General features: G+C 40.8%; 1 protein-coding gene across 1 annotated transcript in view; it reads left to right on the top strand.

Annotated features, from left to right (window-relative positions):
- The first annotated feature begins 2853 nt into the window (after positions 1-2853).
- The window catches only part of lcor (ligand dependent nuclear receptor corepressor), a 79819-nt gene continuing 68123 nt past the window's right edge, over positions 2854-14549 (top strand). The window contains exon 1 of the mRNA XM_061770644.1: positions 2854-3053. Within this exon, the coding sequence (XP_061626628.1) occupies positions 2957-3053 (97 nt within the window). The 5' untranslated portion in view covers positions 2854-2956. The remainder of the gene's footprint in view (positions 3054-14549) is intronic.

Below are 14549 nucleotides of genomic sequence, written 5' to 3' on the forward strand. Positions count from 1 at the left end.
GTTCACAAAAATGTACAACATCCGCTGCGCTAGAATCCCCATCCGGGCAAGGAAAAATAGTTAGGCAGTAAAACAGGCCAAAATCCAGATGTTAGGGGGTAATGCAGGGCACAACACTAATTGCGTACTAGATGCGGTTTAAAGAAATGTGAGAGTAGAAATAAGTATAGTCAAGAGTCTGCACTTTTTTACTTTTACTTCAGTTATGTAGTTCTGCTTTTACCAGTTTTCTTTTTGTTTGCAAGTGTTGTTACTTCTACTAAAATACAGAGTGTGAGTACTTTTTCCACCTCTGCAGAAATCATTAGCACGGTTATTAATAAATCCACATAAAATGTTCATATTCAGTCCGTGATTTGACAAATTAAAATGGGTCAAGGGTCATAACTCAGGGTTTTCTCTCTACGGCCCTAATAGGAAATCCTCCAGATGTGGCAAAACCATAGAAGAAACAAGCATTGGCGTTTAATGTGCTTAAATAATCACATTAAGACATTAACAAAGCGTCTAATCCTTTAAAGGAGAAGTTAGTAATACTTTAATTGGCTAAATGACCGTATTAGTGTGGATGTCACCGATGTATGAATTCTTCCCAGACAGAGACTGAGGTGCCATTTTGCTGAAAATGGCAGGAAAAAAAGCATGTTCTCAGTATGTGAAGGCGACAGATCTTACTTGTGAGGGGACTGCGGACAGGGAGAAAACAGAGCACTGCAGCCAAGCGGAGATGCGACGCAAAAGGCCCAGTGGCAAGGTAAGCTAAGCTATGATCATTTTAATAGTGTTGCTAAGTAAAACTTGAAAAACAAATAAAAAAACATATTATTATTATTATTATTATATTGTTGTGTTGTAAACGCTTCCTATACCACACTGAGGAAATGTGTATGTGATGGCTTGGCATGCATATTACAGCATGTTGATTGTTATCTCCATTTGAACGGGGAACTTCTCTGTATAAAACGTGAAAAATACAAATGTAAACAACATTATTACCATGTTAGTTTGTTGTAAACATACCCTTTACTTTGCTGTGGCAAACGTGGCATCAACTATTGGCCAGGCATTAACATTACCGTATTTTCTGATTTATATAGGGATAATGTTAAAAATGTCTCAAAACTTGAAAAAGGCAAATAAAAGCAATACGACAGTGGAATTCTGCTATTCGCGTGGGATAGGGGTTTAGCCCAACTGCAAATAGCCAATTCCTATGAACAATTGATGCACCCTTAAAAGTGATTATAATTGCCTATCATCCATCCATCCATCCATTCATTTTCTGAGCCGCTTCTCCTCACTAGGGTCGTGGGCGTGCTGGAACCTATCCCAGCTATCATCGGGCAGGAGGCGGGGTACAGCCTGAACTGGTTGCCAGCCAATTGCAGGGCACATACAAACAAACAACCATTCGCACTCACATTCACACCTACGGGCAATTTAGAGTTGTCAATTAACCTACCACGCATGTTTTTGGGATGTGGGAGGAAACCGGAGTGCCTGGAGAAAACCCACGCAGGCACGGCTAGAACATGCAAACTCCACACAGGCGGGGCCGGGGATTGAACTCCGGTCCTCAGAACTGTGAGGCTGACGCTCTAACCAGTCGGCCGCCTTGCCTATCGTTTAAACCATAAATATACCACAAAACATGATCCCAGAAAACTAAAACCCTTTCAAATGCTTACAAAAATATTCAAACATTGCTGTACCCTTAAAAATATACCACAGTAAACAGCTTACTGCAAAGCACGCAGCTACACCATAGGCTGCAGGGCTAACTAGCTAGAATGGCTAGGCTTCGAAGTTCACAGACGTGAAACCGCTGGATCCATGCATTGACAACACAAAGTAGATTTTGTAGTTTACGAAGTTCCGCTTTGCTGTTGTGACAGATTCCACTGGTTTTGTTTAATCGTTTACACCTAGTTTGACAACTGCTGTTAGATTTGTGAATGGATGACCGAGTGTGTGTAGGCGAAACTTCTTCCTCCACACCAAACAGCCTTCTGTTGCAGAAGTTTGGTTGAATGTATAGCTAGTTTGATGTTTGGGCGTGGTTACGGCCAACTGTAACCATCCGGTCTCAATTAAAGAGATGCTACAATACAATAAATTTACATGCTGTAGACAGATTTTGTCATAAAATTAATAATAATTTTCAGACTTTTTTTTTTTTTTTTTTTTAACATTTTTCTGCAAATAACAGAGGATATGTTCCCTCCAAAAATCTGAGAATGTGTGACTGTGAATGCCGAACCGTGGGAGACCATTGTCTTACCCTGTTTTTTTTGTATTATAAACCCAGCCTTTACTACACTATGGGAATGTGACATCACCCACTAGTGGTCTGGCATGCGCATTACAGCATTTTTTTTATGGTCTGTTCCAACAGCATTTTTGCCATCTTTTTGTACAGCTTGAAAAATGCAAATAAAAACAAACATATTCTCTGTTGTTATTCATAAACATACCTTTAAAAAGCAGTATTATGACATTCAGCCACAGCGATGACGACAACAACGACGTAAAACAAACCCCTTTGTGTGCAAACCGATGCTTATTTACATGTGGTGCAGGGGCGCAAACAATGCGCCTTGTCTCTACGCTTTATATCCGCCGGCACCAGCGCCCTTTGACACACATCGGCCCCCGTAAGCCAGGCCACATTTGGTGCGCGTACACAACATTAAAAAAAAGAGAGACAAACATCCCTGAGGACGACCAATGGCTGCAGAGATGCTGGGAGGGATGGAGGAGGAAGAGGGGGGAAAGGAAGGGAGGGGGGTCTTTTCTGGTGGGTGGGACGAAAGAGAGGGAGGGAGGGAGCTATAGAAAGGGGTGATGCTGCAGTCCGGTCCACTCAAATCTCACTCCACCCAACGTCAGAAGAGCGAGCGAGGGTGACGCGTGCGCCCAGCAGTATGTGCGCGCCCACGGGAGGGGCCGACAGAAAATGGCGAGTCTGTGCAAGCGGCAGCAATGCACACTAGAGAGGCGCGGCTTTCGGCAGGAGCTTGACTCGTGGAGGCATAAACTCATTCACTGTGTAGGTAAGCTCGCTTGGAATTGCGTGTGTGCGTGTGTCTGGGAAAACGACTCAGTGGAGCTGTCATTGCATTTACGTGCGCGTGTAGTGGACGCTCTGGAACTTTCGCGCGCGTTCGTGTTGTCGTAAAGCGGTCGATTCGTTTCCCGTCTTTTTTCCCCACTATTTTTCATTTTGGATTCTAACGCGTTTCGTTCTCGAGATTGTTTATTTATCCTAAGCGTCACGTGCTTCCTCGGAGCCGCGCCTCGGCCAATCAGCGTGGCCACTGGACCCGCGTGCCCGCGCACCGGCCGGGTTTTTTGGTATTCGGGAGGAGGACGTGCGCGCTCCCGATCTCCAAACATGAGTCCCCCCGCCCCCCACCTCTCTCCCTCCCTTCTTAATGGCTTTTTGGGAGCGCGCATTGCTCCACTGGGAATGTAAAAAGAAATGATTATGCCCAGTTTGAAGTGTTTCTTTATTGTTGTTGTTGTTGTTGTATTCTTTGTGCATGTGTTTTAATTTTGGAACCCCTCTCCTCTCACTCCTGGTCCTCTTCCCCCGCCCTCAGCATCCATTTCTGGTGTATTTCATTAGCTGGCGATTTAATCTGGTTACATCCAGCCGTCCCGATGTTATGTCAAGATTCTCGTCCACTCCGTCTCTGATCCCGCGACCTCGCCGGCCTAATCCGCCTTTTACAGTGTCCCCGTGCGGGAAAGCGGGAGTGCAATACAGGCGGCATTGGTGGGGATGGTGGTGGTTTCGATTTTGTTTTGGTTTTTTTGGGGAGCAGCAATGTCCAGATGTTGCGCATTGAACCGTCACCTACTTACAAACCACTCTCTTCCCATCAGATTTTTTTTGCCAACAAAGCGCTTCATGAGAGGATGAGGATGATGAGGAAGGAGTGATCTCTATTAAGAATGTCACTTTAATTCCTCATCAAGCTAATTTATTCCATGTAATCTACAACCCCAATTCCAATGAAGTTGGGACGTTGTGTTAGACATAAATAAAAACAGAATACAATGATTTGCAAATCATGTTCAACCTATATTTAATTGAATACACTATAAAAGAGACGACATTTAATGTCCAAACTGATACACTTTATTTTATTTTTTTGCTGCGTTTGGGTTTGTCACTACAACACACACTGGCATACAAATTTGGCTAGAACACTGCAGAAAGAAATGTAGTTGATGGCATTCTTTATGTCTTGCCAACCTTTGCTTGCTTTGCCATATTGGACGTGTTTGCTAAATGACTAGGTGAGGTTTTTCTGAGTGTGTTGTGCACATTTACTTATCTTTTCTTTAGTGGTAGTCGTGCTTGTGGAATTGCAAAGTTTTACATATTCCTCATACTCAGGGTTAGGAGGGTTACTTTAGAAATATACAGTATTCCGATACAGTTACTAGTTACCTATGACAATGATATGTGAGGTCATGACCACAGAATCTTTTTTTATTCTTGGCGACAAGTTTAGCAGCTGGTATTGGTAATAGTTATAAGTAAAGCAGGGGGTGATCAATGACGGGATAGTGAGATATTTACTTCCAGTCCGGTCATAGGGCTATGCTAGCTAGCTCCTCCATTAGCCTCACCAGCAGTCAGGTTAGCTGTCTTTGACATCGCAGTTTTCTTTGTAAACGTTATTCAAATTGTATAATTGTATGAATATACGATCGAAACAGGACGACCAGTCTCCATTCTCTTCATTTCACTTTAAAACTGGCCGCGTTTTGGAAGCCAGCATATACATCAAGTGGCCTGTGTCATTTTCCTGTTGGCCAACAAAGAAAACTATACATGCGTTCCATTGAGGTCCATAGCAACCATACACCCACTTGTTAAAATGCTGAACTCCTGACTGAAAAGGTTGCTTGGAGTCGTTCCACTAATTTGAGAGTGAGAGTTTGTTTTGCTTGGCATTGAGTCACATGACTGAATCATGTCCGCTGATTCGGCAAATGAAGACTTTATGCACTTCCTCCTTCCGCTCTTCCTCTTATGCTATCCTTGCACCTGTTCGGTTGCTTTCTTTTCGAGACAGTATGAATACTTGATAATGTAAAATTGCACCGTTAAAGCAATGTTCATGATTATATCGGTGATATATATTTCCCACGCCGACCATCCATCCATCCATCTGCTACACTGTATTGTAGTGGTTAGCTACCTAATTTAGATGCTATGCTATTTTATACTCCAGCATTTTATCAGATTATTTTCATTTATTGATAAATTTAGATTGATAATTGTGTAAAAGCTATCTGTCTATAGGTATGTTACTAAATCCAGAAAACTGTCCGCCATTTTCTTTCCATTTCACTGTGACGGATTTTCGGCACTTGGATTTAGCAGAGGTCCACCAAAACGCATTTACTCATTGTTTCGTGCAAGGTCATCCTTGTTCTTTTCCGTTGACGTTGTTGGGAAATCCCTTTACCACCTCGTTTTTGAAATTTTCAATTTAGATGAGATTTTCTGTGTTTCTGACAATGATGAAAATATTCCTCGATTTCGGCGTCCAAAATCACACGTTCATATGATTCGGACATGATTGAAAACTATATGGACGTGATTCTTATTCTTGTTTTCTGTGAAGTTTGAAGTAAATCTGACGACGGGCTTGCTCTTGGTGTGGCCCGGAATGAGATAGCTCGAGTGGACGCCGGCATTGACAAATCTGAAAACATCACATTTCTATCTCAACTAATAAGAAACATAGGGGCATTTTTCTACCAAAGTGTCAACGTTTTGGTCACTCATTTCCGATTGACTTACATTGATTTCTGGACAAGTAAATTTGGGCCAATTTGCAACATAAAAAGTGGCAAAAAATTCTTAATCCGGATCCCATTCTTACAAACTCGGGCTCATTTTGTTCGTTTCAAATCTATATCCACTGATATCCTCTATTTTGATGTACAGGTGGTTTGAAATTTTCAGTAACATACCTACTGTCAAGCCCAGCTAAACTGTATTTCTATCTATATGCTATTCATGCTATTCAATGCTATATTATGTGCTGTGTTTACTGTACCTAGATAGCTATAGTAGCTGTAAAGCTATGATATGCTGTACTCTGTCCATCAAGCTACAGCATATCGTATTGCATGTATGTTGTGCTATGCTATATATATCTTTGCTCGTTATCTAACGAAGCTGTGAGATGTTACGTTATTTCTATTGCTGTAGTTGTCCATTTAATAAGTGACCCTCTTCCCATTTTGTGTCCCACTTTGGGATATGTGTCATGGTTGTGGAAGTGCTTTCTTTTGGGATTCCCAGCTCACGGCAGGTTCTTCCTTCCTTCCTTCCTTCCTTCCTTCCTTCCTTCCTTCCTTCCTTCCTTCCTTCCGTCCGTCCGTCCGTCCGTCCGTCCGTCCTTCCTTCCTTCCTTCCTTCCTTCCTTCCTTCCTTCCTTCCTTCCTTCCTTCCTTCCTTCCTTCCTTCCTTGCTTCCTTGCTTCCTTTCTTCCTTCCTTCCTTTTTTCCTTCCAGTCTCTGTGGTAGTGGCGATTTTAAGGCTTTTAAGAGAACATTTATCAACAGGGATTCAAGGCTGACATATTTGTGGGTTTGAGGGCTAATTAGCGGCCAGGCGCAGCCTCACGTGTACTCAAGTGATGAGCGCTATGTGTTAGCATGTGAGCTCGGGTCGAACTTCATCAACAAACGGGTCTCTTGACTGATGGCCTGTTTTTTTTTGTAAATTAAAGTGAAGAGATTTTGACTGTTGTGCACATAGTCATACTATTATAATTTAGTACAAAAGGCTAAAAACATTATTAAAATAACATCCCTTGTTTACATTTAAATGCTAAAAATTATGTTATGCTATGCTACTTCACATAAGGGTAATGTGTAACCAACTTCCGCATTCGGCAAAACAGGAGCCCCAGGGCAGGAGAAGGGGACAAAGTAAAAGAAATATTAAATGTCTGCACTCTACATTTGCCTTTTGTTTGACACGATATCTACCATAAGAGAGCTACCATAAATGACCAGAGCCGATGTTTACGCTTAATTTGTGTTTACATGTATCATATCATAAACAGTATGTCAAAATAAGTGATATATATCTACAACCCCAATTCCAATGAAGTTGGGACGTTGTGTTAAACATAAATAAAAACAGAATACAATGATTTGCAAATCATGTTCAACCTATATTTAATTGAATACACTACAAAGATAAGATATTTAATGTTCAAACTGATAAACTTTATTGCTTTTAGCAAATAATCATTAACTTAGAATTTTATGGTTGCAACACATTCCAAAAAAGCTGGGACAGGATCATGTTAACCACTGTGTTACATCACCTTTTCTTTTAACAACATTCAATAAATGTTTGGGAACAGAGGACACTAATTGTTGAAGCTTTGTAGGTGGAATTCTTTCCCATTCTTGCTTGATGTGCAGCTTCAGCTGTTCAACATAATATTAATATATATATATATAATAATACCATATTTTACGCTTCATAATGCACCACACATTTTCAATGGGAGACAGGTCTGGACTGCAGGCAGGCCAGTCTAGTACCCGCACTCTTTTACTACGAAGCCACGCTGTTGTAACACGTGCAGAATGTGGTTTGGCATTGTCTTGCTGAAATAAGCAGGGGCGTCCATGAAAAAGATGTTGCTTGGATGGCAGCATATGTTGCTCCAAAACCTGTATGTACCTTTCAGCATTAATGGTGCCTTCACAGACGGGTAAGCTACCCCTGCCATTGGCACTAACACAGCCCCATACCATCACAGATGCTGGCTTTTGAACTTTGCGTCCATAACAGTCAGGATGGTTCTTTTCCTCTTTGGCCCGGAGGACACGACGTCCACAATTTACAAAAACAATTTGAAATGTGGACTCGTCGGAGCACAGAACACTTTTCCACTTTGCATCAGTCCATCTTAGATGAGCTCGGGCCCAGAGAAGCCGGCGGCGTTTCTGGGTGTTGTTGATAAATGGCTTTTGCTTTGCATAGTAGAGTTTTAAGTTGCACTTACGGATGTAGCGCCGAACTGTATTTACTGACATTGGTTTTCTGAAGTGTTCCTGAGCCCATTTGGTGATATCGTTTATACATTGATGTCGGTTTTTGATGCAGTACCGCCTGAGGGATCGAAGGTCACGGGCATTCAATGTTGGTTTTCGTCCTTGCCGCTTACATGCAGTGATTTCTCCAGATTCTCTGAACCTTTTGATGATGATATGCACCGTAGATGATGAAATCCCTAAATTCCTTGCAATTGTACGTTGAGGAACATTGTCCATAAACTGTTTGACTATTTTCTCACGCACTTGTTCACAAAGAGGTGAACCTCGCCCCATCTTTGCTTGTGAATGACTGAGCAATTCAGGGAAGCTCCTTTTATACCCAATCATGGGACCAACCTGTTCCCAATTATCTTGTTCACCTGTGGGATTTTCCAAACAAGTGTTTGATGAGCATTCCTCAATTTTTTTTTGCCACCTATCCCAGCTTTTTTTGGAACGTGTTGCAGCCATAAAATTCTAAGTTAATGATTATTTGCTAAAAACAATAAAGTATATCAGTTTTATATTTAAATATCTTAAATGTATTCAATTAAATATAGGTTGAACATTATTTGCAAATCATTGTATTGTGTTTTTATTTATGTTTAACACAACGTCCCAACTTCATTGGAATTTGGGTTGTACAATTGCATTCATGGCGGTGGTAAACTGACTAAAATCAAGGCATTACAATTGGCCAAATTAAGAATAATTCTTCAAAGAATAATTTCAATTACAAAACTATTCGAATATTTACTGAGCACTGACATTCCAACAATGCTTTATGTGTCCTGATGTTGTGCAGACTATGGATATTATATATTGATAATATTGTAAAATATTGGTTGTTTGGTGGGAGGCTAAGCTTAGGGAAGCATTGTGTCTGTAGGTGTGTGTGTTATGATTTTGATTTACCTTTAATTATTATTTTATATATTGGTGATTATCGCACTACTCGTCACTTTAAACCGCATACACTCCTTGAAGTCTCAGCGCCCTTTGCACAATGGTCATTGCACCGGACTTTTGCGATATTAGTCATTCGAACTGCTCCAAGTGCTAGAGGACTCTGCATCTTTTTGCACAATTGTTTTTTGTCAATGTCTTTATGTCTCCAAAGTGTTCTGTAAATTGACTGTCTGTTGTACTAGAGCCGCTCCAACTACCGGAGACAAATTCCTTGTGTGTTTTGGACATACTTGGCAAATAAAGATGATTCTGATTCTGATTCTGATTCTGATCTGTATGTGTTGAAAGGAACCGCTTGAAAATAAGATGATGCATCCCAAGGGGCTATCATTGAAATAAATAAATACCGGGACATAAACAAATAATTCATAATCATTTTTACGATATCTATGATTTACACACGACCACATGCCGGCCATATGCCCTATTGTGTCTGACAAGTGTTACGACACTGCCGTAAAGTGTCATGGTGTTGTTAGTTGGTGCACGTTGCCTTTTTTTGTTTTGTTTTGATGAATAAAGTCCTCGTTAGCACACAGTTGTTGTCCGCACATTATCGGACATAATAATTGGGCGATGAAGCTTAGTTTTGTGTTGCTGGTCTTATTCCTCGGTGCCATTCCGTGGTCCTGCTGCCGTTCATATGACTCTACTAAGGCTAGCGGCATTAGCTTTGTTAGCTTCGTCTATCGTCTTCAGGCAATCCTTGTGTTATCATAACTTCCTGTCTTGGATGGGATGTTTCGGTGATAAAAGAATTTCAGACCGACACTGAAAATGCAGTTTTGGGCCATTTTCGGTGGGCTAAAAATGTGTGTACTTTAGAAATTTGTACTGGCCCGCGCAGGGCAGATTCTATGTGGCCCGAGACAGTGATGTAGTGGCCCCGGGCCACTGTTAATTTCGGTCCCTGCTTACTTAAGAGAAGTTAACTTCGACATTATCCACATAGTTGTTTTAGTTTACAGGATGACAGCCCGGAAATGCTAACATTTTGATAGTGTCTGTTTCTAAATGCAACGTTGCTATTTATGTGTAAAATTCTAAAAACGATGCTACGCTAATTTTTCCATCAAAGTATACATTTACTAACAGTGACAGGGAAAAATGAAAGACAGTTTACATGGCTTGCATACGTTTTAAATGAAAGAAAAATTGATGAAAAAGACGATTTCAGTATCTTCTTTTCCTTGTGCCATGACTTCATGTTAGCATTAATGCTAGCTCTTAAAACACCAACACAGGCTTTTGCTCAGTCTTTGGCTTTACTGCCTATACACACACACACACGAGTACTTTACTGTAAACGCAATTAATGCAGTTTGTGTGTGTGTGCGCGTGTGTGTGTGTGTGATTGGCAGATTGTGTAGTTTTTATTTATAATTTTTTTTTTATATATATGAACAGCTCCCCGTCTCCTCACGCTGAATTAAACACACAGCCGTTTCACGCCTTGTGTGCGTGACGTGTTAGCAGATAAGATGGAAGCTAAATGTCATCCAAAACACACTATGTTAATCATTAAGCCAAGTGGCAGGATGAGGCAAATTCTACTGTTTTAGCTTATGGCTGGTGGCTTTATTTGTGTGTTTGATGAGCTAACCAGCTAGTTTGAGGTCTTTTATGATAACATGTTAGGTCGCATGCCAGTTCGGCTTTGATAAGTTACTTTCAGAATCAGAAGCAGAATCATCTTTATTTGCCAAGTATGTCCAAAAAACACACAAGGAATTTGTCTCCGGTAGTTGGAGCCGTTCTAGTACGACAACAGACAGTCAATTTACAGAACACTTTGGAGACAGAAAGACATTGACAAAAAAAAAAACAGTCACTGAGCAGTAAAGAGTTGCTAGTTATCTGGTAATTTCATGAACAATATGTAAATTAATCTTTTATTTGTTTGTGTTTTTGTGGTTCTGTTTTTTCTTTGTGTGTTATACCAGCCTAACCAGCTTGTTTCAGGTCGCTTAAGCTAGCAAACTAGGTAGAATGCTAACTCAGCTTCAATTAGCCAGCATCTTTTTTTACAGTAGACTACATGAATTAAGTTGTTGAATGTTTGTGCTTTTGAGGTATTATCGGGTTGTGTGTTGCCTCAGCTGACATGGTAGAGAGATAGATAACATGCTACATAGCAGGCTAGCTCATCTTTGACTAGCCAACTTCATGCACCGTACATGAATGAATCTGTTGTTTGTTTGTGCTCTTGTGGCTTTTAGTGTTTTCGTGTGTGTGTTCCACCAGCTAACCAGCTAGTTTGAGGTCTTGTATTCTAACATGCTAGCTAGCACGCTGACTCAGCTTTCGGTTACCCAGCTGCTTACTGACCTCTTTTTACAGTACATGAATTAATATGTTGTTTGTTTGTGCTCTTTTGGTTTTGTTGTTGTCTGTTCTACCATCTGCATGTACCAAGGAGCTAGTCTGAGATAATTTGGTAGGTAGTGTGCTAATTTATCTTTGATAAGCCAGCTTCTTATTTTATAGCAAATAATGAATCTGCTGTTGTTTTTTGTGCTTTTGTTGTTATGTGTCCTTTACCAGCAAACATGCTAGCTTGAGGTCTTGCAAGCTAACACACTAGCTAGTGCTAATTAAGCTTCAGTTGTTTTTTTTGTGCCCTGTTGGGTTTTGTGTTCAACCAGTTCACAAGCTAGTATGATGACTTTTAAGCTAATACGCTGAGTAGCATGCTAACTCGGCTTCGATGAGAAAAAAATTTCCATGATCACCAAAGGAACAAACGCCAGCTTGGTTTTTGTATCACGTAAGCTTGCGTCCCTCGGGTCATAAGCAGGACAAAATGTCGCCCGCCCCTCAGTAACACCCCCCCCATGCTTTCCATCGTAATGCACAGATGGACCACCCCACTTCCCCACATCCAACCCCCACATCCAGAGATCTACTGCAACCCTCTCATCTGCTTCCTTTAAAAAAAAAACCAAACTTCCGTGGTGAATGCATTACAATGGGAGGTCTATACACTATATATCTTTGCACTGACTGCTCATTACGTATGTGCGCGCGCACACACACACACACACACACACACACACACACACACACACACACACACACACTCAGACTCAAAAACAGATTGGCATCTCTCTGGGAATTTGGGGGGTCCAAATCAGGTTGCTCCATGTCATGCTGTTGAGAAGCTACGTGCTATCGAGAAGTGACAGGTTATGCTCACGGCCATCTACAGTGGGTACGGAAGGTTTTCAGACCCCCTTAAATCTTTCACTCTTTGTTATATTGCAGCCATTTGTTAAAATCATTTTTCATTTTTTTCCTCATTAATGTATACACAGCACCCCATATTGACAGAAAAAAAACGTAATTGAAATTTTTGCTGATTTATTAAAAAAGAAAAACTGAAATATCACACAGCCATAAGTATTCAGACCCTTTGCTGTGACACTCATATATTTAACTCGGGTGCTTTCCATTTCTTCTGTTCATCCTTGAGATGGTTCTACACCTTCATTGGAGTCCAACTCTGTTTGATTATACTGATTGGACTTGATTAGGAAAGCCACACCCCTGTCTATATAAGACCTGACAGCTCACAGTGCATGTCAGAGCAAATGAGAATCATGAGGTCAAAGGAACTGCCTGAAGAGCTCAGAGACAGAATTGTGGCAAGGCACAGATCTGGCCAAGGTTACAAAAAAATGTCTGCTGCACTTAAGCACATTTTTAAGAAATGCCACATAATCAACACTTTAGTTGTGATCGTGGATTCACGGAAACATTTCAGAAGTTCAGGAGTTTGTCGGATAGATTCCCGGAGTCAACGTATTCCGACGCGTCCATCATTAATTCAAACTGAGGTAGCTCCTTTTGCGTAGTTTTAGTATTTAGCGACATACTACGAATCTACTGGAGCAGTAGATTTTATTGCTATCAATTGTGATTACATTTGGTAAATTTATGTCACATCTTATTACAGTTTGGATTTGGTTGGATTTCCTTTTAGCTTTTAAAGGGGAACTAAACTTACAATGTCAAAACTTTTTGTTATATTCTAAATGTGCATCTCTTCTATATCAGCAGCTGTTTCCGTAAATCTAAGAAGTACTTATTCTAAAAAATATGTTCAAAACATCGCATCTACTTGTTGATGTGGGCTGCCATTCTTAGGTCTTTTCGCTCTTGTGAGAGTGCTAATTCGCGAGAATGTGACGTACTGTATGTTCATCAATTTCTGCCTGCTTTATTTACTAAGAATACAATACAGTTAGTAAATATTCAACAACAACTAGCTACATATTTGATTTCATTACATTACAAAAGTTAGATAATGAACCATGATCATAAACATCATCATTCTACATATAGTTACCAAGTTGTGAGCTAATCTGGATTTATTTTCCCTGTTCTCTTTCACATCAAGAAGTTGATTTACAACTCTTAGTCTGTGCTACACGTCCTCTGATGGGCGCTATACGGTTTCCAATCAATGCTGTGTTTTTACGAGCGCTGTCAAATACAACGTATTCTTGCTTGAGAAATTTTTAAGGTTTAGTTCCCCTTTAAGATCCTAATGGTGACTAATTGACTTTCAAGCTTTAGTGGAGGTATGCACTCAACTTTTTTGTTCATCTTTGTAGTTCTTATTTAACCAAAAAAAATCAAGACTGACAATATAATGAAAAAAAAAAAGTTAACACCTTAACGGTGATGCCTCATTGTTTGATTGACAGCCTCCATACATTTCCATTAGCACCTCAGTGTGGTTTAGTCTGTGGTTGCCACAGTGTTTAATTAGCTGCAAGTCAGAACAATAATTGGGGGAGGAGGCGCAAAACCATTTTTAAGCATCTTTTTTGGGACGCTTCCCAGCGACTGGTGAGCACATCCGCCTCACAGTTCAGAAGTCATGGGTTCCAATCTGGGCTCTAGCGGGCTCTGGCATTTGCATGTTCTCCCCGTGCCTGCGTGGGTTTTCTCCGGGTATGCCAGTGTCCTCCCTCATTCCAAAAACATGCATGTTAGGTTAATTGAAAACTATAAATTGTCCATAGGTGCGAATGTGAGTGTGGATGATTGTTTGTCTATATACGCCCTACATTTGGCTGGCAATCAGTTCAGAGTGTACCCTGCATCTCGCCCAAAAGTCAGCTGGCATAGGCTCCAGTGTCAAGCGCACCTGCGACCCTAGTATCCTTATCCCTAGGTACAGAGAATGGATGGATGGATATGGTTTCTTCACTAGAAACCTGGACTCTGACCTGGATATGACCATGACGCTTTTGGCCGGCAGTGCCGCTGCATCCTTTCGCCTGTCCTCTTCTTCTTGTGTGATGAGCAGAAAACCCAAAAATGACCCGTTAGCAGCTGGTGGGAAAAGCTTTTCTTTTAAACTCATTAAATGCAAAAGTGAAGTGACACTTTTAATCACGATTTCTTTGTTTACTTCTTTAGTGCTTGCTACTTGAGTCTCATTCATTAACTAAAGGAAACAATGGAAAGTAAAAAAGTGACAT

Source organism: Phyllopteryx taeniolatus, chromosome 4 (genome assembly GCF_024500385.1).
Source record: "Phyllopteryx taeniolatus isolate TA_2022b chromosome 4, UOR_Ptae_1.2, whole genome shotgun sequence".
NCBI classification, from domain to species: Eukaryota; Metazoa; Chordata; class Actinopteri; order Syngnathiformes; family Syngnathidae; genus Phyllopteryx; species Phyllopteryx taeniolatus.